The 26,441-nt window shown below is 48.0% G+C and overlaps 1 protein-coding gene and 1 pseudogene across 1 annotated transcript in view; one reads left to right on the top strand and one right to left on the bottom strand.

Annotated features, from left to right (window-relative positions):
- Positions 1 to 9,991: 9,991 nt before the first annotated feature.
- On the bottom strand, positions 9,992 to 10,456 carry LOC103741871 (annotated as a pseudogene).
- An 8,761-nt stretch (positions 10,457 to 19,217) lies between these two features.
- Positions 19,218 to 26,441, top strand: part of Cass4 (Cas scaffold protein family member 4) — a 21,295-nt gene continuing 14,071 nt past the window's right edge. The window contains exons 1-3 of the mRNA XM_008842801.2: positions 19,218 to 19,281; positions 21,373 to 21,446; positions 21,777 to 22,199. Coding sequence (XP_008841023.1) covers positions 19,218 to 19,281; positions 21,373 to 21,446; positions 21,777 to 22,199 — 561 coding nt within the window. The remainder of the gene's footprint in view (positions 19,282 to 21,372; positions 21,447 to 21,776; positions 22,200 to 26,441) is intronic.

The following is a 26,441-nucleotide window of genomic DNA, read 5'->3' as shown; positions in this document are numbered from 1 at the left end:
AAAGGACATGGTGACATAACCTGCAGCCTCCACATGTCCTCATAGGCAAGTGTGCCTGGACACACACACACACACACACACACACACACACACACACACACAGACACAGACACAGACACACACACACACACACACACACACGCATGCGCACACGAAACATGCAAGAAAGAAAAGAACAGGAAACTACTCAGTCACAAGATGTGAAGCTCATGGTTCATGCATTTTTATTCTGCCACATCCTTTTAAAAATTTAAGTATAGCCGGGCGTGGTGGCGCACGCCTTTAATCCCAGCACTCAGGAGGCAGAGGCAGGTGGATCTCTGTGAGTTCAAGGCCAGCCTGGTCTACATAGTGAGTTCCAGGACAGCTGGGGCTACAGGGAGACCCTGTCTCAAAAAAAAATTTTAAGTATAACAAGGGGGAAAAATAGAATTACTAAATTGGAGGCTGCTCACAGGAGTTAGATATTATTTATTATTGTAATAGTAACCAATGTCTGTAGCACATTCTGCAGCTGAGTTTCTGATGATAACCTCTTGTTTAGATGTCATGCAAATATGTGTGCTGCCTTAGCATCCTGTCCCACTATTTACTTTGAAATTTTCCCAAGCATTGTGAAAATGGGGAAACCAGTGGTTTTGAAAAGTCCAGCCCATCTCTCACCTGAATACCTCCCTTCCTGGGAGTTTCTTCTGCTTGGGACCTCTGTATATATGTATGTGAGTAGGCACCACCATGGGCTTTATTTGCTGCTGTTTTTAGGCCATCTGAAAATAAACAGCAAGCACAATGATGCTTTGTCCTGGGCTGGGGTGTAGCTCAGTTGGTAGAGTGTTTGCCTGGCATGCACAAGGCTCTGGGTTCAGTCCCCAGCGCTGCTGGCCATGCCTCCCCCAGCACTGGGGAGTGGAGACAGGTAAATTCAGGGTCATTCTTAGCTGTGGCCAAGCCAGGCTACATGAAACTCTGACCAAAACAACAAGAGATGCCTTACCTTACACGTCTGTTCCTGTGTCTGGGCCCATGTCTCCTGTCTTCATGTTGAGTCCATCATGCCACTGGAACTTCAGACCACATTCAAATTCTCCAGAAATACCCCTTTCCACTTTTTCTGGCTGTGGTTCTTGCTTGTTCAATACAGGCTTCATTCTGGGGCCACACAGTGTACCGTTTTCCTGATCTTAACCATCCTTAATCTAGAATAGTCCACTTCCTATTTTTCTGTGATGATACTGCCTTTTTTTCTGGAAAGCCTGGATTCTTTTTATGATCTGAAACTTCTTTTACTTACGCACTTCTCATTCTGCATAGCGAGTGTCTATGTCCCTGTACCATCTGCAAGCAGTGCATATGTGTGCTTGTGACCTAACCAACATGCCTCCTCCCATCATGTGCAGCCCTGCTGTCTGTATGATGCTGGTCACAATAGCTAACTCTCACTGGCTGTATACGCCCAGGCCCCGTGCCAGGCACTACACTAACCATCACTGACTGTGTACACCAGGCCCTGTGCCAGGCACTCTACTGACCCTCACCGGTTGTGTGTACACTGGGCCCTGCACCAGGCGCCCTACTGACCCTCACTGGTCGTGTGTACACCGGGCCCTGCACCAGGCACTCTAATTGGTTTCTTCATCATGTCCTCACACTCTTTCCATGAAACAGATGTTATTCTCATTCAGGTCTTGCAGATAAGGAAAAAGCTTCATTGACTTGCCCAGCACCAGATGGCTTGTAAGTGATCCTGCCAAGATCAAACCAGGCAAATGGCCTGGTGCCCACTGTGGTGTCACCTTTAGACTAAGGGATGGTAAACTGTTTCTATAAAGAGGCAGGCGGTGCTGGGAGGAATGGGTGCAGGCCTGCGCTCTCAGCGCTAGGCAGGCCAAGGCCGAAGGAGTGCTGTAATTTCAAAACCAGCCTGAGCCACGTAGAGAGATCCTGTCTCAAGAAACAAACAAAAAGCCAGGTGCTGCATTTTTTTTTTTTTTTTTTTTTTACTTTGTAGTTTCCAAGCAATGCCTCTTGCATTGCCCCCTCCCACCCCCCAACCTCTGGTTCCTTTGAGACAGTCTCCCTATAGCCCCAGCTGGCCTGAAACTATGTTGACCAGGCTGGCCTTGAACTCAAGGAGATCCACCTGCCTCTGCCTCCTGAGTGCTGGGACTGAAGGTGTGTGCCACCATGCCTGGCTTACAGCTCTTTAAAAACATAAAATCACAGGTCACCCAAATTTGGAGCTGTCTTCTCAGCTCAAGTAAGTCACTCTCCCCGATAACTTGACTGCTGAGTGGGAGGCCCCATCTGTCTCCAGGCAGGGGAGACTCCAGCTGCCTATTTGCTCTCTCGGGCATCCGTGTAGATACACATGCAAAACCATTTGCCTTTCTTATAGAAACAGGAGCAGTAAGTAAACTGCTGGGCTTGTAACAGTTGACAGTTAATAATACATGTTAGAGACTAGATCATATCGGCATAATTGATCCATCTCATTCTTTGTAAGGCCTCTGTTGTTTAGTTGATTTTATTTTTAATTGCATTTTATTTATTTATTTTATGTGTGCTTGGGGGAGTGTCACAGCATGTGTATGGAGGTCAGAGGACAACTTCCAGGATTCAGCTTTCATTCCACTGTGTGGGTCACAGGGATTGAAGTCAGGTCATCAGACTTGGTGGAAGGGGCCATTTAACTACCGAGCCATCTTGCTGGCCCTTAATTGCTTTTTAAATAGGAGCACAATTTCCCTCTTTGGCCTGTTTGACTTTAAAGCCCCTTACTACAGTTCAGGACCATGGCCCATTCAGACTCCAAGTTCCTGCGTTTGTCCACTGGAGGCAGATGGACCCTTTCTTTGCCACTGTTGCTGCTGCACCAACGGCTCCTTCATATGGCCAGCAGCTTGCTTTATCACATGTAGCCCTCTTTGTTTTATAGACAAGGAGAACGTTTAAAAATAAACGTGATATTAGCAATAGGAAATCCTGGTAACCTCAAGTGGTACAGAAGCAGATAGAAACTCCCATGCCCAGCCCAGTGACCAACCTGTCACCTCCTTCACCCAGTTCACTGGACAGCAACCAGCTGAAGTCTGCCTCCACTCAAGAAGTGCTAGAAATTAGGGCCAGGGCTGGAGAGACAGCTCAGCGGTTAGAGCACCAGCTGCTCTTGCAGAGGACCCGGGTTTGAATCCCAGCACCCACATGACAGCTAACAACCATCCGTAACTCGAGTTTCAAGGGATCTGACACCCTCTTCTGACCTCCAAGGGCATTGCACGACATAGGTGCACTTACATACATGCAGGCAATACATTCATACACATAAAATAAAAACAATAAATAAAGTGTTTTAAAAGAAATTAGGGCCAAGGAGAGATGGCTCAGCAGGTGAAAGGTGCTTGTCACCAACCTGACAACTTGAGTTCACTCACCAATACTCACATGGTGGAAGGAGAGAACTGACTCCTACAAGTTATCCTCTGATCTCCACATGTGTGCCATGACATGTGCACACGTGTGCACTGCACATATACACACACAAATAAAGTAATAAAAAAGTGTTAGAAGTTAGTTCTAAAAGACAAAGGAGCTGGATGATGGCACATGACTGAATCCCATGACTTGCAAGTGGGAGGAGGAAGATCATATGTTTGAGTCCAGCCTCTGCTACAGAGCAAAGCCTTGTCTCAAAAGGGGGAAAAATGGTGAATAAGTGTTTTATTACATATGAGGTCTTGTTTTGATATTTTGGTGTTTCTTAAAATGCCTTATTAAGCCAGGTGTGATGGTGCACAACTTTAATCCCAGTGCTCGAAAGGCAGAAGCAGGATCTCTGTGAGTTCAAGGCTAGCTTGGTCTACATAGTGAGTTCCAGGCCAGCTGGGCTACAGGAAGACCTTGTCTCAAAAAGACCAAAAATAAACAAAGAAAAATGCCTTATTAGGCAGGCATAGTGCCATGCCTTTAATCCCAGCACTTGGAAGATAGAGGCAGGCAGATCTCTGTGAGATCAAAGCCAACCTGCTCTACATATTGAGTTCCGGTCCAACTGGGGCTATAGAAAGACCCTGTTTCAAATAAAACAAAACAAAACAAAACAACAACACGCCTGTAATCCCAACACTTCAGGAGTAGAGGCAGGCGGATCAGGAGTTCAAGACTAGTTTAGGCTAAATTAGACCCTTTCTTATCCTACCCCAGAGACAGATGTGTGCTCACTAGTTGCTGAAAGGAGTCTCCACACACATCTTTATCATATTACTGAAAGTGAGCGTCTTATGTTCATCTGTCAAAAGCATCTACCATTCTGCCTTAATCACAGTCCATCTCAGCTCTCGAAGAAGATTTTGAATTGTAAAACAAAGCCTTCAGCTCACACGAGTCTGTTTAGAGGTGACCAAGTGTGTCAGACAGCCACTGGGGACACTTGCCAGGCTCCCTTAGTGTGTGGGGCTCAGTTTGTATTTTTCTCATCACTGAGGGGCCTGATGAGAGAACCTATGTGGTAAGCAGGATATTCCACACTCAGTCTTTGTCAAAACAACGAATGGATTCATCTACCAGAAGCTTCAAGGGCCCACAGGCCTGACTGAGCCTTCTGTCATTTCTCAGGCCCAGCTGAGCCAGCCATCAGCTCTTGGAGCCCACACCTTTCTCCACTGCCTGCTGCACCCGGCCTTCTCTCCCTGCACCTTCATGTGGGTCCTGCCATCATGCCCCACCCAGAGGCCCTTTTGGACCCCTATCCAAACTTCCCCCCAGCCCCTGCCCCATAGTTCCAAGACTTCGTGCTGTTTTCACGTACAAGACTGGACAAGTCTCCCTCCGCTTGGTTCACTGTTGGGATCTGTCTCTCTGGAGGGACATCGGTGGGAACATACCTGGTTTGCTTACAGTGCTGTATTTCTAAAGGTGCCTGTGGCCAAGCGAGCATGTAGATGTTTGTTAAATTCTGCATAGCCATGTGTGATGTGAACAGGCAGTGACAGGGAAGCAGACGCAGCCCACAGCCCTTGCAACACAACCCCACTGCAAGGACAAGAGCGATACTTCCCAATCATCAGGTATCTGAGAACGGAGGCCATCCTAGACTCTCAGCCTGACCACCATTCAGCCTGGATTCTTGAGAAGTGGCCACCTCCTCTCCCATGGTCACATGACCCTTTAGATTTGCACTGTTAGAATTAAAGTCAAGGTCACAAGGACCTGTGACTTCCCTCTGACGTTTCCAACAAGTTCCTTTTATTGTCCCACAAGCACAGGACTCAACTAGGAAACAAAACCGAATGTCTTCTACTGTTCATCCTTTTCCCTAACCTGGAGGCTCTCGGCTATTGGGGTTCTGGGGGGGTTGAAGACAGAACTGGGATTGCAGTTGAATAAATGGACACAGTGATCGCAGGTGGTAGTATCCTCCATCAGCAAAGTAGAACAGGATGGTCTGACAGGTGTGGCAGATACAAAGGAACACCTTGGAGATGTAATGATAGAAAGAGCATTCCAGGCAGAGGGAGCAGCAGGTACAAAGGCCCTGTGGTGGGAATGAGTTTCATATAGTAGAACATACATGAAAAGACCAGGGTGCTTGAAGCAGAGTAAGAAAGGGAGAGAGTGTCTAGAAATGAGGCTGGAGGGGTGAGTGGGATCCCAGAAGGCCTAGCTTACTGCAGCAGGACTTTGAAGGCATTCTAGTTGCAAAGGAAGCCACCCTGCATACACACTTAAAGCAGGAGATGACACCCTCAACTGATGTTTGTAAACATCACTGGGTTACTAGGCAACATGTAGGTGGGAAGGGGAGGAAGCCAGGAGATGAGCTAGAAAACTCAAGAGCAGGGTTTCTCTTCTGTTCTGGACCGAACTATCCTGTTCCCATGGGCATGAGAAGAAGGAATCAATTAGTCTGTGCTTTGAAAAAAAAAGAAAAGAAAACTTTTGGTACTTAAAACTGTATGATCAGGAGACCCAGTAAACAGAAGAGTAAATGGCTTTTAATTATGTCCACTGGGTCCTATGAAGGGACTTCTTTCATTGTACATATATTGAGTGCCTACTGTGTACCTAGTACTAATTCTAAATGCCATTCAGAAGCAAGTGTCTGCTCGTTTTTATTAATTACCAGTTTATTTATTTATTTATTTATTTATTATTTATTTTGAGACAAGATCTCCCTATATATCCCTGGCTAGCCTGGAACTCGCTATATAGGCCAGGCTGGGCTTGAACTCACAGAAATCTGCCTTCCTTTACCTCCAGAGTGCTGGGACTAAAGGCTTGCGCCACCGCACCCAGCTTTCTCTCATCTAGTAGCAGGTTATTATAGTTCATTTCAAAAACCTATTGCACAAGTCCCCTGTTTAATGACCTCTAATCCTTGGACATTTTATTTCCTATGGAGGGCACTTTAAAAAAAAAAAGAAAAAGGAAAACAGTGTGCTGCCACTACCCCAAAGCTTAAAAAGCGAGCCATCAGCCAACAGTTCAAAAGAGAGTGACCGCAGGATAGTGGGAGATAGTGGGAGACAGTGGAATGGGGAAGCGGCCATGGAAATGGCATAGTCATTTTGGAACTGTGATGACTAAGGAAGGAAATGACAGAGCCTAGAGGGGAAATCGCCTTGAAAAGGAGGAAGGTGTAGGCTGCTAAGAAAGATGCTGGGGGGGGCGGGGCTGTGCTACAGCATGAGTTGCAAAAAGGGGAACTAAATGTATTAGGAACTTCCAAATGCATTACATTGTGCATGAAACACTTGCTCAGGTAAGAGGATGGCTGTAAATTCACTCACCTCAGAGCATCAGAATGACACCAAGATCAACCCAAAGAGTCACCTCATGCCTAGGCAGTAGCCCCACTCCCACCAGGGTGGTTGCCCTGAGACCTTTCACAGGAGTAAAGAGAACCCCAAATCCGCTCTTCCTATCCCAAGAGTATTTCTCCGTGAACTTACACTTGGTAAACGTCAACCATTTTGCTTTCTTTTTTGTTTTTATTATGACATTTTTATTTATGCTGTGTATGTGAGTGCCACAGTGCGTGCATATGGAGGTCAGAGGACAACTTGCAGGAGTCAGTTCTCTCCTTCCACCATGTGGGTCCCTGGGATTGAACTCAGGTCATCAGGCTTGGTGGCAAGCACCTTTATCCACTGAGCCAGCCATCTTGCAGGCCCAGGGATAGCTTTCGTTGGTCTCGCATGTGCCAGGCCGCAGTGCTCTCTCTGTCTCTGTCTCTGTCTCTCTCTCTCTCAGGGGAACAAAAGTGAGAGGAAAGGAGCTGGGTGTGGTGTCACACACCTTTAATCCTAGCTCTCGGGAGGCAGAGATAGGCAGATCTCTGTGAGACTGAGGCCAGCCTGGTCTACACAGCAAGTTCCAGGTCAGCTAGGGTTTCATAGTGCCCGTGCCAGCCGGCCAAAACGGACAGTACCTGAAAGGGGGAGTGAGGATTGAAAGAAAGGAAAGGAGACAGAAAAGATGCTGCTTGGGAGGGCTCACAGTGAATATTGCAGCCCCGATTTATTTTAGTTCTTCCTTTTTATACAGAAGAACTCAATTAGTTACAACTGCTGTTTTTCCCCACCTGTATCTGAGGGTCAGGGAGCGGTCAGATCAAAGGCTTCCACTATTGCCTCAAGGTCAGGTGTTGTGAGGCTCTCCATATAAACATATTCCTTCTAATAAGGCAGATTAGATACTGGTGTGCATAACACACACTCAGTAAACAAGCCTGACACAGCTGAATGATTAGCGGCTCCCGACAACATAGTAAGACTCTGACACAAACAACCAACCAAATCCTGAACATGGACCTAGGGCTCTTGTACCTGTTTCCCGGGCACACACTGGGATGTGCAAGACAAAGGTCGGGTGTGGAAAGTTCTGAACGTAGACTTTGGCCAAGGCTGCCGTGAATTGAAGCATGTCAAGCACGTTTCCAGCCAGCCAAGCTGGAAAACCACGGCATTCAGGCATCAGGGACAAAAGGAGCTCATCTCCAATGGGGGTTTTGGAGCTTTTCTCTAGCCAAAACCTCTGCCTCAAAGTCCTGTGTGTAGGCACCGCCTTCTATGCTTGCGGAAGTCCCTTGTAACGGTGGCTTTTTCATTTGAACCAGCAGAAAAAAATTCACAGCTGGATGGGTCAGTGTTCATTGCTAGCACAAAGTCAGTTAACAGTTCTTATTCCAGAACATGCCATCATCCAGGGCCATTTCTAGAAGTATTAGGGAAATAAGGAGTCACGTCTTCCCTAAGTGCCCCCCCCCCCGGCCCCAGCCATGCTCTACTTTATTTACTTCTTTGTCCCTGGACTCTGAACAAGGCAGCCACCATGGCTGTGTGTACAGATGGCAGGAAACAGGGGGCAAGACGTCAAGGAACCCCTGTGCGCTTAGCTCCTCTGTGACTATTGGTTTCTATACAGAAATAGTGGGGGCAGCTGCTCAAGAGGCTTTCAGACAGGAGGGGGTAGGGAGGGTAGGGGAGAGAGAGAGAGAGCTGCAGCAGTCTGCTGGTGCTTGCTGGTGCTGTGGAATGATCATCTTTGAAAAGCATTTTAGAAATGAAGGTAAGGTAAATGTGAGTACAGGCTCCCCTTCCTTCTCCTCCAAGTGTGGATGTCCAGGGACTCTATGCAAAGGGTGTCTGAGGTTACTTAGGATGGGTTCCAGAACCTTTGGGGGTTTAGAAAGAAGGAAAGAAGGAAAGAGGGAGAGGGGGAGGGAGAGAGGGAGGGAGGGAAACACCATTAGAACAAAGTTGTCTGAGGTACCAGATTTTGAAACAAAAGTAGGGAATCTATATGTTGTTTTAAAAGTTTCATTCTAATATTTTATTTAGAAGGTTGTATTCTGTCTGATGTGCATTTTGTTTAAAATGTTGCATTCTGCCTGGCACTCTGGAGGCAGAGGCAGGTGGATTTCTGTGAGATGGAGGCCAGCCTGGTCTCCATAGCAAGTTCTAGGCCAGCTGGAGCTAAAGGGAGACTCTGTCTCAAGAAAACAAAAATTTTAATGTATATTTTTATGGAATGTTTGTGCATTTCCTACAGTACATCTTAGTCATATCCGAGCACCTCCCCTACCTGCACCATTCTATGTGACTGAGGGAGGCTTATGACTGTAATCTCAGGCCGAGGAAGGATTGCTGTAAGTTTGAGGCCAGCCTGGCCTATACATGTAGTTCCAGTCCAGCCAGGGCTACATGACAAAACAAAACAAAAAGGAATGTTCTGATCAGTTTTTGTTTTTAGCTTAAATGTTACATTGCACATAAAGCAATGGGAAGGCGGTGTCATATTGCACTTTTAGATAAATGGCTTCAGGTCATTTTCTGTACCTTCTAGAGCCACTCATTCAGGAATCCTTAACTTGCTCAAAAAAAAAGAAAAAAAAAAGGACAGCTGCTTTCCTTCGGCCCTTTGCCTTTAGCTACTTTGCTCCATTTTCTGGAGGGGGTAGGGACAGCACAAAGGGAGCAACTCTCTCTAGTGTCATATGTCTCGGGATGGAGCCAGAGCTCGCTTGGTCACTTGGTCACCTCATTTAAGAATTCCAAATACTTCTGTTAACAGAATGCAGAGGATGGAGCACAGCTGGTGGGGGGGTGGGGGATGGGTGGCTGTGCCACACACCAGCTATGGCTCCCACTGCCTTGGCCTTGAATATCTGTACAGACGTCGAGGGCAAGGGCTGGGCATGTCATAGGAAGCTGATTTGCTATTTTAAGTGACTCTCGGTTCCCTATAACTCATGGAATTTTACTCTAATGTAAACATTGCTCTGGAAAGAGTCACTGTAGAAAGTAAAAGTGACAAGCAGCTTCATGCTGGGCCTGATGGCCAGGCCTGCAACTGCAGTCCCCTGGGAGATGGAGGCAGGAGTGTCAGTAGTTCAAGGGCAGCCTGAGCAGCTTAACAAGATCCTTTCTCAGAAAAGGAGAAAAAAGGCTAGGGATACAGATTGCACCTAGTATGCTCTTTATTTTTTCATCATTTAGGCAGTTTTTAACGACAGTCGTGTATGAGACTCCCGCATCTTCTTGATGGTTTCTCCCTTCTATTTTCCCTTCTCCTTTCCTACTTGGTGAGATTTGGCTTTCTGTTCCAGGATCTTTTTGCCATCTTTGTCCAGTTTTAGCCTGGTGATAACCACCTGGCTGGGGTGGATGTCCACATGGACAGTTGTGCCATTAACATTTTCTTGCTGCACCCACTCAGTGTAGATGACATATTTCTTCCTGTAAACACGGACCACTTTGCCAATCTACTGACCTTGGTAGTGCCCTCGTACAACCTAACTTTGTCATCCTTTCGAATGGGCACAGACCAAACATCGGACTTCTCTCAGCTCTTTGGAAAGAGGGGAGGACATAATCTTCCTCCGAATGTGAGAAGGTGCATTGAAATGCCTTTTATGGTTCTTGCTTCAGTCAAAAGTCACAAAGGGATTGAACCTCATTTTGGCCATTTATCACCGGCTCCCGCTTCAGCGATGGTTGCAAAAGGGCTGTACCTAGAATTCTTAAGGTCCTGGGTTAGATCCTCTATACAGAAGAAAGAAAAGTGAGAAAGAGAGGAAGGGAAGGAATGGAGGGACAGAGGGAGGTAGGGGGGAGGGAGGGGCAAGCTTCTTTCGTTTGTCAAGGGAACAAAGAAAGCAGACAGGAGCCTATGAAAACGAGGGAAGAGGAGGGTTAGAAACATTAATAGCAGGTGGCAGGGTGTGTGTGTGTGTGTTCCCTCACAACTGCAGAGCTCACAGGCAAGAGGAAAGTCAGCATGGTAATTCTGAGTAGTGCACTAATGCCTCACACCTGCAGTGGAGGCCGCTATGGCCTGCTTCTGCACAGCCTCCTTTGCTGTGGGTACTGTGCCCCGTCACAGCAGGCCCCCCGGCCTGATGGCATCTCTGTACACAAGACCTAAGCATCCTACAGCTGGCTGAAGGAGGGTACCAGAACGGGAGAGTGGCAGGGCGGCTTCCAGGGCTGCCTGGAGACTCAGCCACCACTCCCCGTCTTGCCTGAGCTGCGAGGTCTCTTCTGGACCTAAAGTACCTCCCAGTAGTATTCCTGCCCCTTGTAGTAAGCCCCCGCCCATCCACTTTAACGATGGTTGTCGGTCGACTTCTCTGTGGGCCCACTCTAAGGCTGCTGGAGCAAACACTGTCAAAAACCATGAATTCTCAGGATTGGGGAGGTAGCCCAGTGGCAAGGTGTTTGCCATTCAAGCAGGAGAACCAGACTTCAGAGGTCTAGCACCCACATGAAGAGCTGACACATACCTGCAGCCCCAGGCCTGGGAGGCAGAAACAAGAGGCTCTCTGGAGCTGGATGGCCAGCCAGTCTAACCGAATCAGTGAGCTCCGAGTTCAGGAAGAGACCCTTTCTCAAAAAATAAGGTGGAGGGCCAGGTGTGGTGGCGCACGCCTTTACTCCCAGCACTCAGGAGGCAGAGGCAGGTGGATCTCTGTGAGTTCAAGGCCAGCCTGATCTACATAGCAAGTTCCAGGCCAGGTGGGGCTACAGGGAGACCCTGTCTCAAAAAGACAAAAACAAACAAACAAACAAATAAGGTGGAGGGGCTGGCAAGATTGCTCAGTAGATAAGACACTTGCCACCAAATCTACAGACCTGAGTTCTATTCACAGGACCGCACGGAGAGAACCGACCCCTGCCGTGTCCTCTGACTTCCACATGTGCACTGAGGCACACACATACACAGGACAATTTTTCTCTTCTTGAGGAATTTTAGGAAAATGATATTTGCTGACACACATGGTCATAAGCAGTCTGTGTGACTGAGTGGGCTTTGTGCAGGATCTCTCTGCTGCAGTTCCTAGGGATTTCTACATCTCTCTTCTCTCCAGAAGTCGCTCCCAAATGAACTGTGACTCAGCTCCTCTGCCTCTTCCCAGGGTCCTTCCTCCTCTGCCTCCCCTCTCAGTGAGTGTGGGAAGGAAAAGGAGGCGGCCAGGGTGTTTTCGTTGTAATCTTGGAAACTTTCTTTCTCTCTGTCATTTTTCTAAACATAATGCACTTTTTAAAAATGACAGAAAATAAGCAATCACAGTCCAACGGATGAGACCATTGACTCTGCTTTGATCTTTCCTAGGCAAGCTTTGTAGTTCTACAGTACCAGATAGTCCCAAGGACACTCTGGGAGAGAACTCATCCTTAAAGATGATCAAAGAATTTTCTTCACCCTGTGTTGAGCTCTCACGTCCAGAGTCTTGCTTAGCTCCTTCGTAAAGATATATAACAGGCTCTTTCAGTGACCTGAGCATTAACGCTCCCTCAGAAGCCTCACCTCAGTGAGTCACAGTTCCCACACAGCAAATGACTTTCCACAGGCACAGTGTATGGTTCTTTTCACAAATTTTATTTTATTCCTGTGTGTGGTGTGTGTGTGTATGAGAGAGAGAGATAAGAGAGAGAGAGAGAGAGAGAGAGAGAGGAGGAAGAAGAGGAGGAAGAGGAGGAGGAGGGGGCAAATCTGTTCCACAGTGCACTTACGGAGATCAGAGAACAACTGTGGGGTTAGTTCTCTCCTTCCATGTTTATGTAGTTCCCAGGATCCAACTCAGGTCAACAGCCTGAACCCACTGAGTGATCTCAATGGCCAGTGCATGCTGTCTTTAAAGAACAATATATGGTTTCTGTGTAGCCATTCTCTCATAGTCCTCAGAGGGGAAGTATGAACAAGTTGTCTCCTTCCTGTAAAGGTAAGAATTCTTGAAAATAAGTCATGGAACCCGTAAAGATGAGCTGAAATGTTCAATGTAACCATGTTTCACATGCATGTGATTTTTGACACTGAGGTTTCTGCATCTTTATACAAACCAGGGCCAGAGGCCACCTTGTTGCCTGGGCCCATCGATGCTGCCTGGACTGTTGTTGTTTGGAGCGCTCTCCACTGATGCAGACTTATGGCATGATGAATCCTCCTGGTGTTCCTGGGCCACTTGGATGGACTCCTTCTTATGAGCTCTACCTCCATGTGCCCCAGCTATTATATTTTATTTTGGAAGCAGAAGAGTTTAGGGGCAGGGAGGCTTAAGAGAGGTAAGGTGGGCAGGAAGCAGGATTAGACACCATTATGCTGGCTGACTCCTGATTAGAGGAAGCAGGGAGGAAGCAGGAAGGCCCCAAACTCGGGATCATGCAGAGTCCTGCCTTGATTACAGGTGCCAACCTTCACCTTGCAAGAGAATCATGGTGGGACCCTTTAGACTCAAGCTGTGGGTGGGACTCTATAACATAGTGCTTCCTTGGGGTGCTTAATGATACTTTACTTATTATTTATTGTTATTATTGTGTATATGGGGTGTGTGTGTGTGTGTGTGTGTGTGTGTGTGCACATGCACTAAGCTTTCTGGGTAGGCGCTTTAGCCACTGAGCCATATCACCAATTTGATATTTTACTTTTTTCTGACTTGGTTCTTCAAGAAGGAAAGCAATCCTTTAATGTCTGCCTATGTCTGCCGTGGTCCCCACCTCGCCCACGTGTCTTGTCCCCGCCTGGCTGGCGTAACCATATCCTGCCCAGGCCCTTCTTTCTGCTTCAGTGTTTCTCTGCTGCTGTTGTTTACAGCGCTGGGCTGGAATGCAGCACTTTGCAGACAGCAGGCACATCCTCTGCCAGTGAGCTGCACCCCTGCTGTTCTTAAATCCGCTCATTCTAGGTTTGCATTTGGCTTTATGAATTAGCAGATTAGGTCTAGCGTGGAACACACCTTTAATCCTAGCACGCGGGAGGCAGAAGAAGGCAGATCTCTATGAGTCTGGTCTACTAGCAAGTTCCAGGCCAGCCATGCTACATAGTAAGACCTTGTCTTAAAGAAAAGAGAGAAAAGAAAAGAAAAGAGAAAAACCTATTTGAAAAAGAATTAGCAGATGAGTGTAGGAAACAGATTTAAGTGAGGGCAGGAGACTGCTTGGGGACACAGCAACAGAAGGATCCAGGGTGACAGACTCAGGTTGACCCCTGCCGTACTATCTGCTGCTGGGTGACCTTGAGTGTCAGACTTCCCCAGGTCTGAAGTGCCCCAGAGCTCTGATGATGAGGCCAACCAAGCAAACATTGTCTGCCCCCGCCCCCAGGTCTGACACTTGAGTTTCTGTGGTTTTGTCCCTTCCGTAAACTGAAGGAATGAAAAGCGAAGGTACAGCTGAGAGGCAGAGCGGGCCACTGTCAGGAAGGAACTGTGTCCACCGGCCCAGCCTGCAGAGGGGATTCCTGGCCTCAGTTCAGGGAGCTATGTGGCTGGACGCCTCCTAGCTGGTCTTTACAGCTTGGAACAACTGTCATGGCTCCTCACGCCTCCTTCAGAAGTTGCAGACCTGTCAGCTCTTCAGGAGACATGTGGGCCTGTCAGTCTTGGTACTTTCAGGGTCGCTGGGTAGCCTGTGCCTCCTCCCTCTCTGCTGGTGACACTCCTGCCTTCCTCCAAGGTGCTTCCCTGGCAGACACAGCACTGTCCCAGCCCCTCTCCAGCCTGGAGCCCTGGCAAAGTAGACCCTGCCCACATCCAAGGCTGGTCCCCACCCACCTACACAGGGGGCTTTCGTTAGCCTCCTTCTCATGTGCCTGGCTCTGTGCAATCCACTTTCCACCTAGTGACAAAGTATAAATAGCACCCATGGCAAAAATCAACACCCTGACCCTTGTGTGTGGCCATCCAAGCAGCCTGCTCACTTTCTGGTTCCTACAACATCCGAATTCACCAACCCCAACCCCTCACAGCCTTGCCTCCGTCTAACACATTTCTCTTCCTCTGCTGACAAGCCCTTTCACCTTCTTCATCTAACTCCTCCTCACCCCACGTTAGAACTTTCCAGGGCCACTGTCAAAGGGAAACCTTCCCCGAGTCCTCTCCCATCACAACTTCCCAACTGCACACATGGCTTCCTATAACTTCCGTGTTATCTTTCCATCACACTCAAGGGAAGTAGAAGTCCTGTGCTTACTCCGTAAACCCCATGATCAGTTCTCTGAACCCCATGTTCAGTTCTGTGAACCCCATGTTTACTTCTATGGACCCTGTGTTTACTTCCATGGAGGCTGGATTGGAGACGGCCTCCTCCAGGAGAAGACATCACAGGAAGTGTGTTGTTCACCACAGTGTCTCCAGCAGAGCTCCTTGCAGCTGGCGGTTCTCTATGTTTGTATTTCTTGGTGAATGAATGGATGAATGAATGAATGAATGAATGAATGACTTCCCTGTTGTCTCCTGCTGTGGCCAAGACCAGCTTTCCTCTGCCAGCTGAGTAGTTTGCACACTAACTGTGGCAGGTGCAGAAGGCTCCCTGCTCCTGTTCTTGGCCTCTGTGGCCCTAAGCCCATCCCCTTCTGCCTTCCAAATGCTTGTTCATTTCTCTTCCCTTTCCTGGCTGCTGTATGAAAATGGGCATGTGCAAAAGTGGCCCTGGAAACGTCTATCTGGGGGGTGAGGAGGAATTAGCCGAAAAAGGGGTAGGGAGAGGGCATCTCAGAAGAGAAAGAGAAACGTGACAGCTAGAACAAGGGTGTGAGGGGCATGTGGAATGTGAATGGGAGAGTTGGAGGAAGCAGGCTGCCTGGTTCCACGTGTTTGTTCTAAGCTGGGCGTGGTGGCACATGTCTGTAATCCCAGCACTTGGAGGTGGAGACAGGAGGATCAGAGGTTCAAAGTCATCCTCAACTAAATAGGGAATTTGAGACCAGCTTGGGCTACATGAGATTCTGTCTCAAAAACACAAAAGTGAAAACAGAAAAGAACATCTTGGGGCTGGAGAGAAGGCTCAGTGGGTAAAGGCACCTGCCATCAAGCCTGACAACCTGGATTTGATGCCTGGGACCCACATGGTGGAAAGAGAGAACTGACTCCTGCAAGTTGTCCCCTGACCGCTACATGCATGCTATAGTGCGTGTGAACGCCCCCCCCCACATAATATATTTTTCATCACAAAACAAGAATATCTCTTCTTCATACTGAGACTCTAATTCCCTGTGTGCCCACGAGGAACAAAAAGATAAACATATGTCCTACATTGTCACTTAAATATCTGTGCCAATGTTTCCAAATTAACACCCTATTAAAGAATAGCTTGTGATTTGGCCTCAGCCACCATTGAACTAGTTGTTGAGTTTCTTGGCCGTGGCTGTCAACTGCTTCCATCTGTTATGTGTGGAGAGCTGAGCACAGTGCCAGGATCCTGGGTGCACAGTGAAGGCTTACTGCTGCCGCCCCTGGGCCTGCCTCCATGTCTGCTCCCTCTGCTTGACAAACCCGCAGTGCCTCGCACCCACTGGGCTCCTCCTCCTCCAGCCTGCACAAAGGACCTTCACCTGGGACCCCAGCTTTGCATGGAGGGAGGAAGCCTCTGCAGAGGGGAAGCCTGAGCTAGGAGCCATCCATGCAAAGACCTGGTGCATGAGTGTCCTGGGCAGAAGGAACAGTGAGGGGAAGGTCCCTAGTGGGAGCATTATGAAAAACTCAAGAAACAATGTGGCTGGAGGGACATCAATAGGGGCAGGAATGGCAGGTTTGAAGGCTGAACACCGGGGCCTCAAAGCCACCCCCGCCCAGATGCTTAGGTTGTGATCTCAATACAGAATCTGATAGGTTCCATTGTGTGCCTCTGGAATGCCGTTTGGTCTGGGGTCTGAGGACAGACTGTGGTGGGGAAGGGGGAAGAACAGAAGTGAAGACCCGCCAAAGTCCAAACAGCCTTGGACAGGTCGTTAGATCTCTCTGGCCCTCCCTTTCTAAAATGGGGGCTAGATAGCCCATGTCTGAGGCTTCTGGGAGTTTGTGATATAGCATAGGGCCCTGTTCCCTACTGTTTGCCACCAAGAATTCCCACGTGTTGCATTCTTCTGGTTTTGTTATTATTGTTGCTGTTTTGTTTTGCTTTTTTTTTTTTTGGTCTTTTTGAGACAGGATCTTCTTGTAGCCCCAGCTGTCCTAGAACTCACTATGTAGACCAGGCTGGCCTTGAACTCACAGAGATCCACCTGCCTCTGCCTCCCAAGTGCTGGGATTAAAGGCCTGTACCACCATGCCCGGCCTGTTTTGGCTTTTTGAGACAAGATCTCCTATAGCCCAGGAGAACCTTGAACTCGTGATCGATCTGCTTTCACCTCCCAAGGGCTGAGATTATAGGCATATGCCACCACAGACGGCTTGCTTCATTCTTGTGTAACAAACTTTGATAGTCTTTGTGATTAAAAATTGTAGACGTGGGTGACAGTTTTGTTTGGTGCTTCCCTACCCTGCCTGAGTCCCTGAGTTCACTCTCCAGCACTGAAAAAAATTAATTGATTAATTAATTAGGAAACAATAACTGCTTGCGGTGTCCAGAGACATGCCCTGGTGTTTATAACGAACTGCCATACAGAAGGGATTCGTGCTGAGGCATATTTAGGGGTTCCCTTTGCTTTCAAAGTTGAGGCCTGCTGTCCCTGGGCAGCAGGCGGTCAGCACGTCTCAGGAATGAAGCAGCTGCTGTCCATCGGACACAACTGTGAGTGTTCCATGGGGAGGCCTTTCCTGGCATGGGTGATCCTAATGGTCCATTATTCTCTGGAGACACAGACCCTGCATGAAGCCACTGCCGCCTGGTCAGGTGGGGCAACCGCCCTTCAGGTGCTGCTCCTTGACACTGAGGTGAACCAGACCCGCCACAAGCCTTGATGACTGGCCTTCCCTTCAAAAGCTATTCGAATGCATTTCACTGCATTGTAAAGAGGAGTGGAGACTGTGCTCTGCTTTTCCTTCCCGAAGGAGGCAGATAAATCATAATTTTCTCCTTTCTTCCTTTCTCCAAGAGGGTCTGGAACTCACAGCATAGCCCAGGGTGACTCCTGAGTACTGCAGTTACTAAAAAGTAACTTTCAAAGAGGTAAAATTATTAGACTGGAGAGATGGCTAGGCAGTTAAGAGCACTGGCTACTCTCACAGAGGACCTAGATTCTGTTCCCAGCACCTATATGGTGGCTAACAGTCAGCTGTAGCTCCAGTTCCAGAGGATCCAATGCCTTCTTATGGCCTTCACAGGCACTGCACACGTGGGTACACTTGCAGGCATGCAGGCAATACACTCATAACGCACAAAGTTTCAAGAATCCAAAAATATTTAATAAAAGTTATTTTTAAAAGAGGTTAAAACTATGAATCTCTTGGAAATACAACTTTCCAGGTGTGTGCACTCCTGTAATCCCAGTACTCAGGAGGTGGAGACAGGAGGATCAGGAGTTCAAGTTTAGCCTGAGCTACCAAGTTTCAAAACAAAACAGTTCTAGAAAGTAGCATGTCATTTCACCATCTGGGCTTTTAGCAGACACTCCATGAGGTTTTATTTATTTTTTAATATTTTATTTATTCTTATTTTACATGTATGAGTGTATTGCCTGAATGTATATAAATGCACCTGTGTCATGCAGTGCCTGCAGTGTTCGGAAGAGGGCGTCAGATCCCTTAGAACTGGAGTTACAGATGGTTGTTAGGCACCATGTGGGCACTGGGAACTGAACCCAGGTCCTCTACAGGAGCAGCCAGTGCTCTTAACCACTGAGCCATCTCTCCAGCCCCTACATGAGATTTCATCCTCTAATCCCTCAGTGCATCAACCTAGCTGAATGCTCCAACCCAAGTACCTGCCACGTCACACTCAGAGATGGTGAAACGGTGTGCTCACTTCCAGGCCTGCTTGTACCTCACCTTCTGCTCCTCTCTGTGGGCATTCTTTCTTAAGCTTTCCCAACAGGGGGGCCAAGGGATCACAGAAAGCCCCCTTCTTCCTCTGTTCTAGACAGAACTAGGGGCTCTGGTTTCATGCTGTGGCTTTTTACCTCCTAAAGACTTTACAGTCTCAGCAGCGTGCCATTAGCCCTGTCCATCATCAACCCAATGAAGAGGCTAACAAACAGTCCCTGGGGGTGTGGACCCTGGGGAGGCAGCTGAGATGAAGTATGGACCCTGCTGTATCAGGAGACAGACAGAGGTATGATTGAGCTCTGTGAATCAAATACAAACGTGACCAACACGAGCAGGGAAAGACACGGAACAAATGGGAAGAGCTCGTTTGGTTTGTGGGGTGGCGTCAGAGAATCCTTTTTCTCAGGAAGTGACATTCAAGAAGAGTCTAGAAGGATGTGTGGGATTTCACTGGATGGAAGGCTGCTGAATATCTAGAGGTAGAGGGAAGAGTGTGTGGAAAGACTAAACCCCCCCAAGAATGGTGATTGTGGGAGGTGAGGAGAAAGTGCGGGACATGATGCAAAATCACACGGGCCTTGAAGGTATGGGCACAGTTGGGTCATGCCACCTTTCACTTAATTGTGAAAGTCCCTGTGAGGATTTGAGGTTCACCACAAGGGGAGAGGAAATCTCTGCAAGCATGCTTGTAACTTTTCGGGACTTCCTACCTGTCTGTGAGAATAAATTCAAGGTCGGGGGATGGAAAGATAGAAAGCAGTTAAGAACAGTAACTGTTCTTCCAGAGGTCCTGGGTTCTCTGGAAAAACACCCAAGTGGCAGCTAACAACCGTCTGTAACTCCTGTTCCAGGGAATCTGACACCCTTTTCTGACCTCCATGGGCATTGCACAACACAGGTGCACTTACATACATGCAGGCAAAACACCCATACACATAAAAAATAATAAACACAATATTTTAAAAAATAAATTCAGGGCGTGGTGGCGTACGGCTGTAGTCCCAGCACTTGGAAGGCACAGGCAGCCGGATCTCTGTGAGATTGAGGCCAGCCTGGTCTACATAGTGAGTTCCAGTCCAACCTGGGCTGCAGGGACACTGTGTCTCAAAAAAATATATGAATAAATAAAAATCAACTCACGGTGGAGAAAATAGGGAGGTGGCCGACTTCCCAAGGTGCCCCGATGTCACCCACTCACAGAGCCACCAAGGTTGCTGCTGACTTCGAAGTCTGAGGAGTCTGGGTGTTTCCAAGAGTGGGTTAAGAAGCATTTCAGGGGCTGGACACACGGCTCAGGGTTAAGAACACCTACTGTTCTTGCAGAGGATTCAGGTTCAGTTCCCAGCACCCACATCAGGTAGATCACAAACTCCTATCCAGGGTATCGAAGCCCCCTAGCCTCCACAGCCACCAGCACATGATATAGAAACCCATGCTGCCACATGCACGTACACATAAATAAAAATATTAAATACGTTTTTAAAGTTTTCTCTTTTTTTTTTGAGATAGGGTCTCCCTGTAGCCCCAGCTGTCCTGGAACTCACTATGTAGACCAGGCTGGCCTTGAACTCACAGAGATCCGCCTGCCTCTGCCTCCCGAGTGCTGGGATTAAAGGCATCTGCCACCATTCCCAGCTAAAGTTTTCTTTTTTAAGCACTTCAGGGGCTAGAGAGATGACTCTGGTTAAGAGCACTTCCTGCTTTTCCAGAGGATCTAGGTTTGGTTCCCAGCACCCATGCCAGGGTGGCTCACTGCTGCCTGTAAATCCAGCTCCAGGGGATCTGACAACCTCTTCTGATCTTTATGGGCACCTTTATACATGTGGCACTCACTCACAGACATACACACATACATGAAAATAAACATTTTTAAAATGAAACTTTTCAAGTTTCCTTGGCAAAGATTTTTAAACAAATATATTCCAGGCAGAGCAGGGAACACAGACCTGGGAAGCTCTTCCAGGTGGAAAGGGTAGAAATTGATGGAATCTTCCTAGACCCTCCTGGTCCCATGGCCCCTCCCTAGCCCCCCCTCCCATACCAGTACTCAGTACTGGGGATGGAACCCAGGGCTACTCACATGCCCGACAAGCCTTCTACCGCCGAACTACATCTCCAGCTTTGTTTGTATTATTTTTTCAAAACAGAGGTCACTAAGTTGCCCAAGTACGCCTTGAACTCCCAACCCTCCTGCCTCAGCCTCCCAAGTATAGAAATTGGTAGTGTGAGCCCTCATGCTCAGATAACAAACATCTGTTGAGTTCCTCCTATATACCTGGGTCTGAGCCTGATGCTGGGGACAGAGTAGCAAAGGAAGAGGATTTATTTATTTATTTATTTTTTATTTTTTAAATTTTGTATATGAGTATATTGCCTGCATGTAGGTAAGTGCACCCAAGTCGTGCAATGCCCATGGAGGACAGAAGAGGCTGTTGGGTCCCCTGGGACTAGAGTTACAGACAGTTGTTAGATGCCATGTGGGTGCTGGGATTCGAACCTGAGTCTTCTACAAGAACAGTCAGTGTTCTTAACTGCTGAGCCATCTGATTTATTTATTTTATGTATACCTACACACACACACACACACACACATAAACACATTAGTATATACACAAACACTTTTAATTCTTGCAATAACCCTTTTAATAGGTATTAATGTTATTCTAATTTTCTAGAAAAAGGAAACAGAGACTCAGAGAGGGTTGCCAATAAACTCAAGGACATACAGCTAAAGAATTTCAACCCAAAGGCATGGTATACGCAGGATTTTTTACCTAACTCCATCTTACCACACTGCACTCATGTATAATTACAAGGGGAATCGCGTCTATAAATTTAAGAAAGGGCTTTATTAGAGTTACTTGTCTTGGTTTTTACAGTGCAGGCAAAACATCCCTGAGGGTATGATGTCACCAAGAACCCCAAGGATGGGAAGAATAAATCTGGCAAAAAAAAAAAAAGCTGGGCCAGAGCCTCCGAGGGGAAGGAAGCAGCTCGGGTGGTTGCACTGAGGTTTCTGGGCGGCCTTGGAAGAGGAGCACCTTTGGCAATGATTCTAACAGTGTACTCTCTCCCCCAGACTCTGCTGGCCAGGGCACTTTATGACAACCACCCTGATTGTTCTGATGAGCTGGCTTTCTCCAGAGGAGACATCCTGACCATTGTGGAGCAAAATGTGCCGGAAAGCGAGGGCTGGTGGAAGTGTTTGCTCCATGGGAGGGAAGGCCTGGCCCCCGCCAACCGCCTCCACATCCTCAAGGAGGTCCCCACAGACAGACCCTGTCCATTGCTCCCGAGAGGTCTGGACACAGATCTCAACAGCTCAGAGGTGGCCTACCCGGCGCCCACCCTGCTTCGTCCACCACGCCTAGATCCGGTGTATGAACCAATGAAGAGCTGGGTGGAGGGGCCCCCATCAGCCACTGCCCAAGTCTACGAATTGCCTGACCCACCTTCCAGGGCCAGGATCATCTGTGAAAAGACTGTGAGCCTCCCCAGACAGGTGAGCATGTCTCCAAGCGAAAGAGAGGGTTGACTGTATGGGAACACCCGATGGCTTCAACATGCTCTGTTCAGTGCCCTGTACTAGGTCAGATGTACAAATAGGGCCTCAGACCGCTGCTGAGCAGGACTAAGGCTTCCCCTCATCACTCAGACTCTCAGCATCCCTGTGTCTGCCCCAAGACTGGCCACTCCATGCCACTCCGGACCAGTCGAAGGTCCACTGAACTGTGTGTGGGAGCATGGGTATTCATAGTGACCCCTTTAGACCTCAGAGATCCCCAGGGGTGCTGGTGACAAATGATGGTCCCCGCCCACAGTGTCAAAGGCCCTATTCACTGCATTCAACACACACGTCCCTCACCCAGAAATTCTACTCTAGAATTGTTGCAGAGACACACAAAGCCGCAAACGGACCCCAGAAGGAGAGGTGCATGCAGCCACAGTAGTGCCAGGAAAAAGCACAGGTGTCTCAGGGTCTGTGCAGGGTCAGACAGGTTACAGAAATGTTTGAAAGACTTTTTCCCATTTATTTATTCACTTGAGGGGTGTGTTTGTGCCTCAGCTTGAGTGAGGAGGTCAGAGGACGACTTACAATAGAGGACAGGAAAAAGCACAGTGGACAGTTTAGGGTTTTAAGGAGGGAAAGGAATTAGAAAAAGAGTAGTGTGGTATTCTTCCCACAGCCCTGGCTTTCCTGGAGCTTTAAACATTCAGCGCAGACAGACTGGGACTGGGGCTTAGTAGGTAGAGTACTTGCCAAGCATGCATGGAGCCCTGAGATCCATTGCCAACACCACATGAATGAAGCATGGTGATGTAATTCTAGCACTTGGGTGGTGCAGGCAGGAGGATCAGAAGTTCAGGGTCATCCTTGGCTACAGAGAAAGTGTGAACCAGCCTGGGCTACATGAACACCCCCCCCCATATATATATGAAGGAATCGCCTTCCTGTTGTGTATAGATATCACAGTCTTCGGCGTTTAGTCACCATAGTTCCCTAACATCTGACACTTGGCGTTTCCTTCAAATGGCACATCTCTCACACAACCATGGCTCTAACAGAGGTCTTGGAAATGTCCCTGCCTAGGGAAAGACATGCTCTGAGGTATGTGTGGCTGTGGTTCCAGAGCATGTCACCCACACCACTCAGCCTCATTCCACTCCAGCATCCAGTGTTGCCTGTGAACAGGATTTGAAGGCGAGTCCTTCAAAGTGTTTTAATACTTCAGATTTCCCAACTCCCTAGGCTAGCACAGACAGTTGTCACATAGAGCAGTTGCCACACACAGGCACCGGCTCCAGACACCAGGGGAAGCTATCTGAGCCTCTAGCAGCTGTCCACAAGACAGGCCTTGCCTCACTTCTCTGGAACAATTGACCCTGTCTCCACCTGGCACCCAGCTGCTGTCTAAGCAGCTGACTCGGGAGAGGCCTTAGTGGTGGTTCTTTAAGAAAAAGTAATGGGGGCTGGTGGGATGGTTCAGGGGTAAAGGAATTTGCTGCCAAGCCTGATGACCTGAGTTCGATTCTCAGGACCCACATGGTGGAAAGAGAGAAGTGACTCCAGCAAGTTGTCCTCTGAGCTCTACAAGCATGTGTGGCACCCATGAATTCATGCATGTGACATGTATACGCACATACACTCACACACTAAATAAAAATATAAAAAGTTAGGGTCTAGAGAGATGACTCAGTGGTGAAGAGCCCTGGCTGCTCTTGCAGAGGACCTGGGATGGGCTCCCTGTACCCAGGTGGTGGCTAAACAGGCTGCTCTTGCAGAGGACCCGGGATGGGCTCCCAGCGCCCAGGTTGTGGCTAAACAGGCTGCTCTTGCAGAGGACCTGGGATGGGCTCCCAGTGCCCAGGTGGTGGCTAAACAGGCTACTCTTGCAGAGGACCCGGGATGGGCTCCCTGTACCCAGGTGGTGGCTAAACAACTGTCACTCCAGTTTCAGGGGCTCCAATGCCCTGTTCTGACCTCCATGGGCATTGCATGCACATAAGACACTTATATATGGGAAAACACACATACATATAAACTAAAAATAAATTTTTTAAAAAATGTATTTTGGTCTGGAGAGATTGCTCAGCGGTTTAGAACACTGGTTGTTCTTGTAGAAGACCCAGGTTCGAATCCCAGCACCCACATGGCAGCTAACAACTGTCCGTAACTCCAGTTCCAGGGGATCCAACCACTTCTTCTGACCTCTGAGGGCATTGCACGACACGGGTGCACTTACATACATGCAGGCAAAACATGCATACACATAAAACAAAAAATAATAAAATATTTTTAATGTATTTTAAAATGCAAAAAAATTAAAAAGAGCAAGTCCTGCTAGTTGGTGTTAACTGAAACCTCTTTCCAAACCACTAAAGGAAGAAAACCAAAGGCCTTTCTCCCTTTCCTTGAAAGGAAGTAGATGTGATGCTGTCACCAAGTTTCCCCTGTGGAATGAATGAAGAGACCCAACAGGAGCTTTTAAACACTTAGACACACAGGCTTCACTGTCTACTTCAAGACTGATGTGTGAGGGAACGCTGAGTTTACCATTGAAGCTTAACGCAGGAAGACAGGTGGCTTCCGAGCTGTAAGGTTTGTCTCGGTGAAGCCTGTCAACTGGCCGCTTCCTTTGGGGGGCCCTTGTAGCAACCAAGACAGACCACAAGGACTGAAGGGGAATTCGGGTCCTCTGTCCCTGAGCAGGCTCCCCATCAGACCACAGTAAAACACCTCTGGGGCTTCCCCGCCTCCTCTTTCAAGTTTCCTCCAGCTTCATCTTGGCCGCCCTCTCCTCTTCCTCTTCCACCTCCTCTTCCTCTCCCTCCTCCACCTCCTTTTCTTCCTTTTTCTCCTCCTCTTCCTCTTCCTCCTCTTCCTCTTTATCACAAAGAGCTCTGGTGATCTGGTTCCCTTGACTTCAGGGATAGCTACGATCAATCCAAGGCTAATATTAAGGAGCATCCTGACACTCTCTGTTTTTCTCTTCATCTATGTTGGGAGTGTTGGACTGATGATGGCTAAGGTCAGCTCCTAGTTGTACCATTGAGCGATTCTAAATAACTTCATGTCTTTCTCCACTCTAAAAAGGAAAGAGGACAACCGTGGTGGCACACGCCTTTAGTCCCAGCACTTGGGAGGCAGATGTATGTGAATTTCTGTGAGATCGAGGCCAGCCTGGTCTACATAGTGAGTTCAAGCCAGCTGGAGCTATAGGGAGACCCTGTCGCAAATAAATAAACAACCAGCAAATAGGAAAGAGCTAGACACACTAGAACAGTTGACAACCTTTTGGAGCTGTTCTGGCTCATGGGAAAGCAGGCTTCCCTCCTGGCTCAGCCTTCTGGCATTTATCTCTGAGTTTGAGGCTACCCAGAAAGTGCCCTCCAAGCAGGAACAGTTAACAGGAGAACCAGGCATGTCCGAAGCCCTCACTTCCAACTGTTTCCAGTGCAGAGTCCTCTCATTTCATGGGCTCCACTTATCCTGATGTCTGTTTCTCAAGTATCAAAGTGGTCCAGCATTAAAAAACAAGATGGCAGGAATGTGTCGCTTTTTTCAAGCTGTTTTGAGAGTATGTGTCAGAATCAGATATTTCTATGCTGGGAGAGGCCTCTGCAGGCCTCTGATTAGAACAGGTCTCCATTTTACAGAAGACAAAACTGATCCCTGGGGAGTGACCCTGGATTTGAATACAGAACTGGAACTAATGCTTCCAGGTCAGTTTGTGCCCATATGTCCACAGTGCCCTAAAGATGAGCCTTTATCCTCTCCATCTCTGCCCTGTGGTCTTCTTTACTTGACCCCGGCTGAATTTACTGTTTTAAAGAGTGTATCTTATCTAGCCAGGAGAGTCTTGTTTTTGTTATATTTTATTTATTTATTGGGGTTGAGACATGCACAATTTTCAGGAGTCAGTTCTTTCCTTAAACCATGTTGGTCCTGGGAATTGAATTCAGGTAGTCAGGCTTGGCAACAAGCTCCTCTACGCACTGAGTCATCCTGCCAGTCCTAAAGCACTGAGTCATCCTGCCAGCCCTAAAGCTATTCTTTCTGTTGGCTGTTTTGTCAGATTTTAACCTTCAGATCCTAGGGGCGCAGCTCAGCCACTAGTATCCATAGGAAACAACTTAAACCGTTCCCAGAAGCCCCAACACTTCCCCTGTCACTTCCCCCAGGTCAACCACTTTTCTGAGCTTCTGTTTTGCTTTCCACTCCGACTTCCTTAATGTAATGTGC

This window comes from Nannospalax galili, unplaced genomic scaffold (assembly GCF_000622305.1).
Source record: "Nannospalax galili isolate Female #2095 unplaced genomic scaffold, S.galili_v1.0 scaffold231, whole genome shotgun sequence".
In the NCBI taxonomy this organism is placed as follows: domain Eukaryota; kingdom Metazoa; phylum Chordata; class Mammalia; order Rodentia; family Spalacidae; genus Nannospalax; species Nannospalax galili.
Note: the sequence above shows the minus strand (reverse complement) of the source record. Positions and strands in the feature narration are given on the sequence as shown.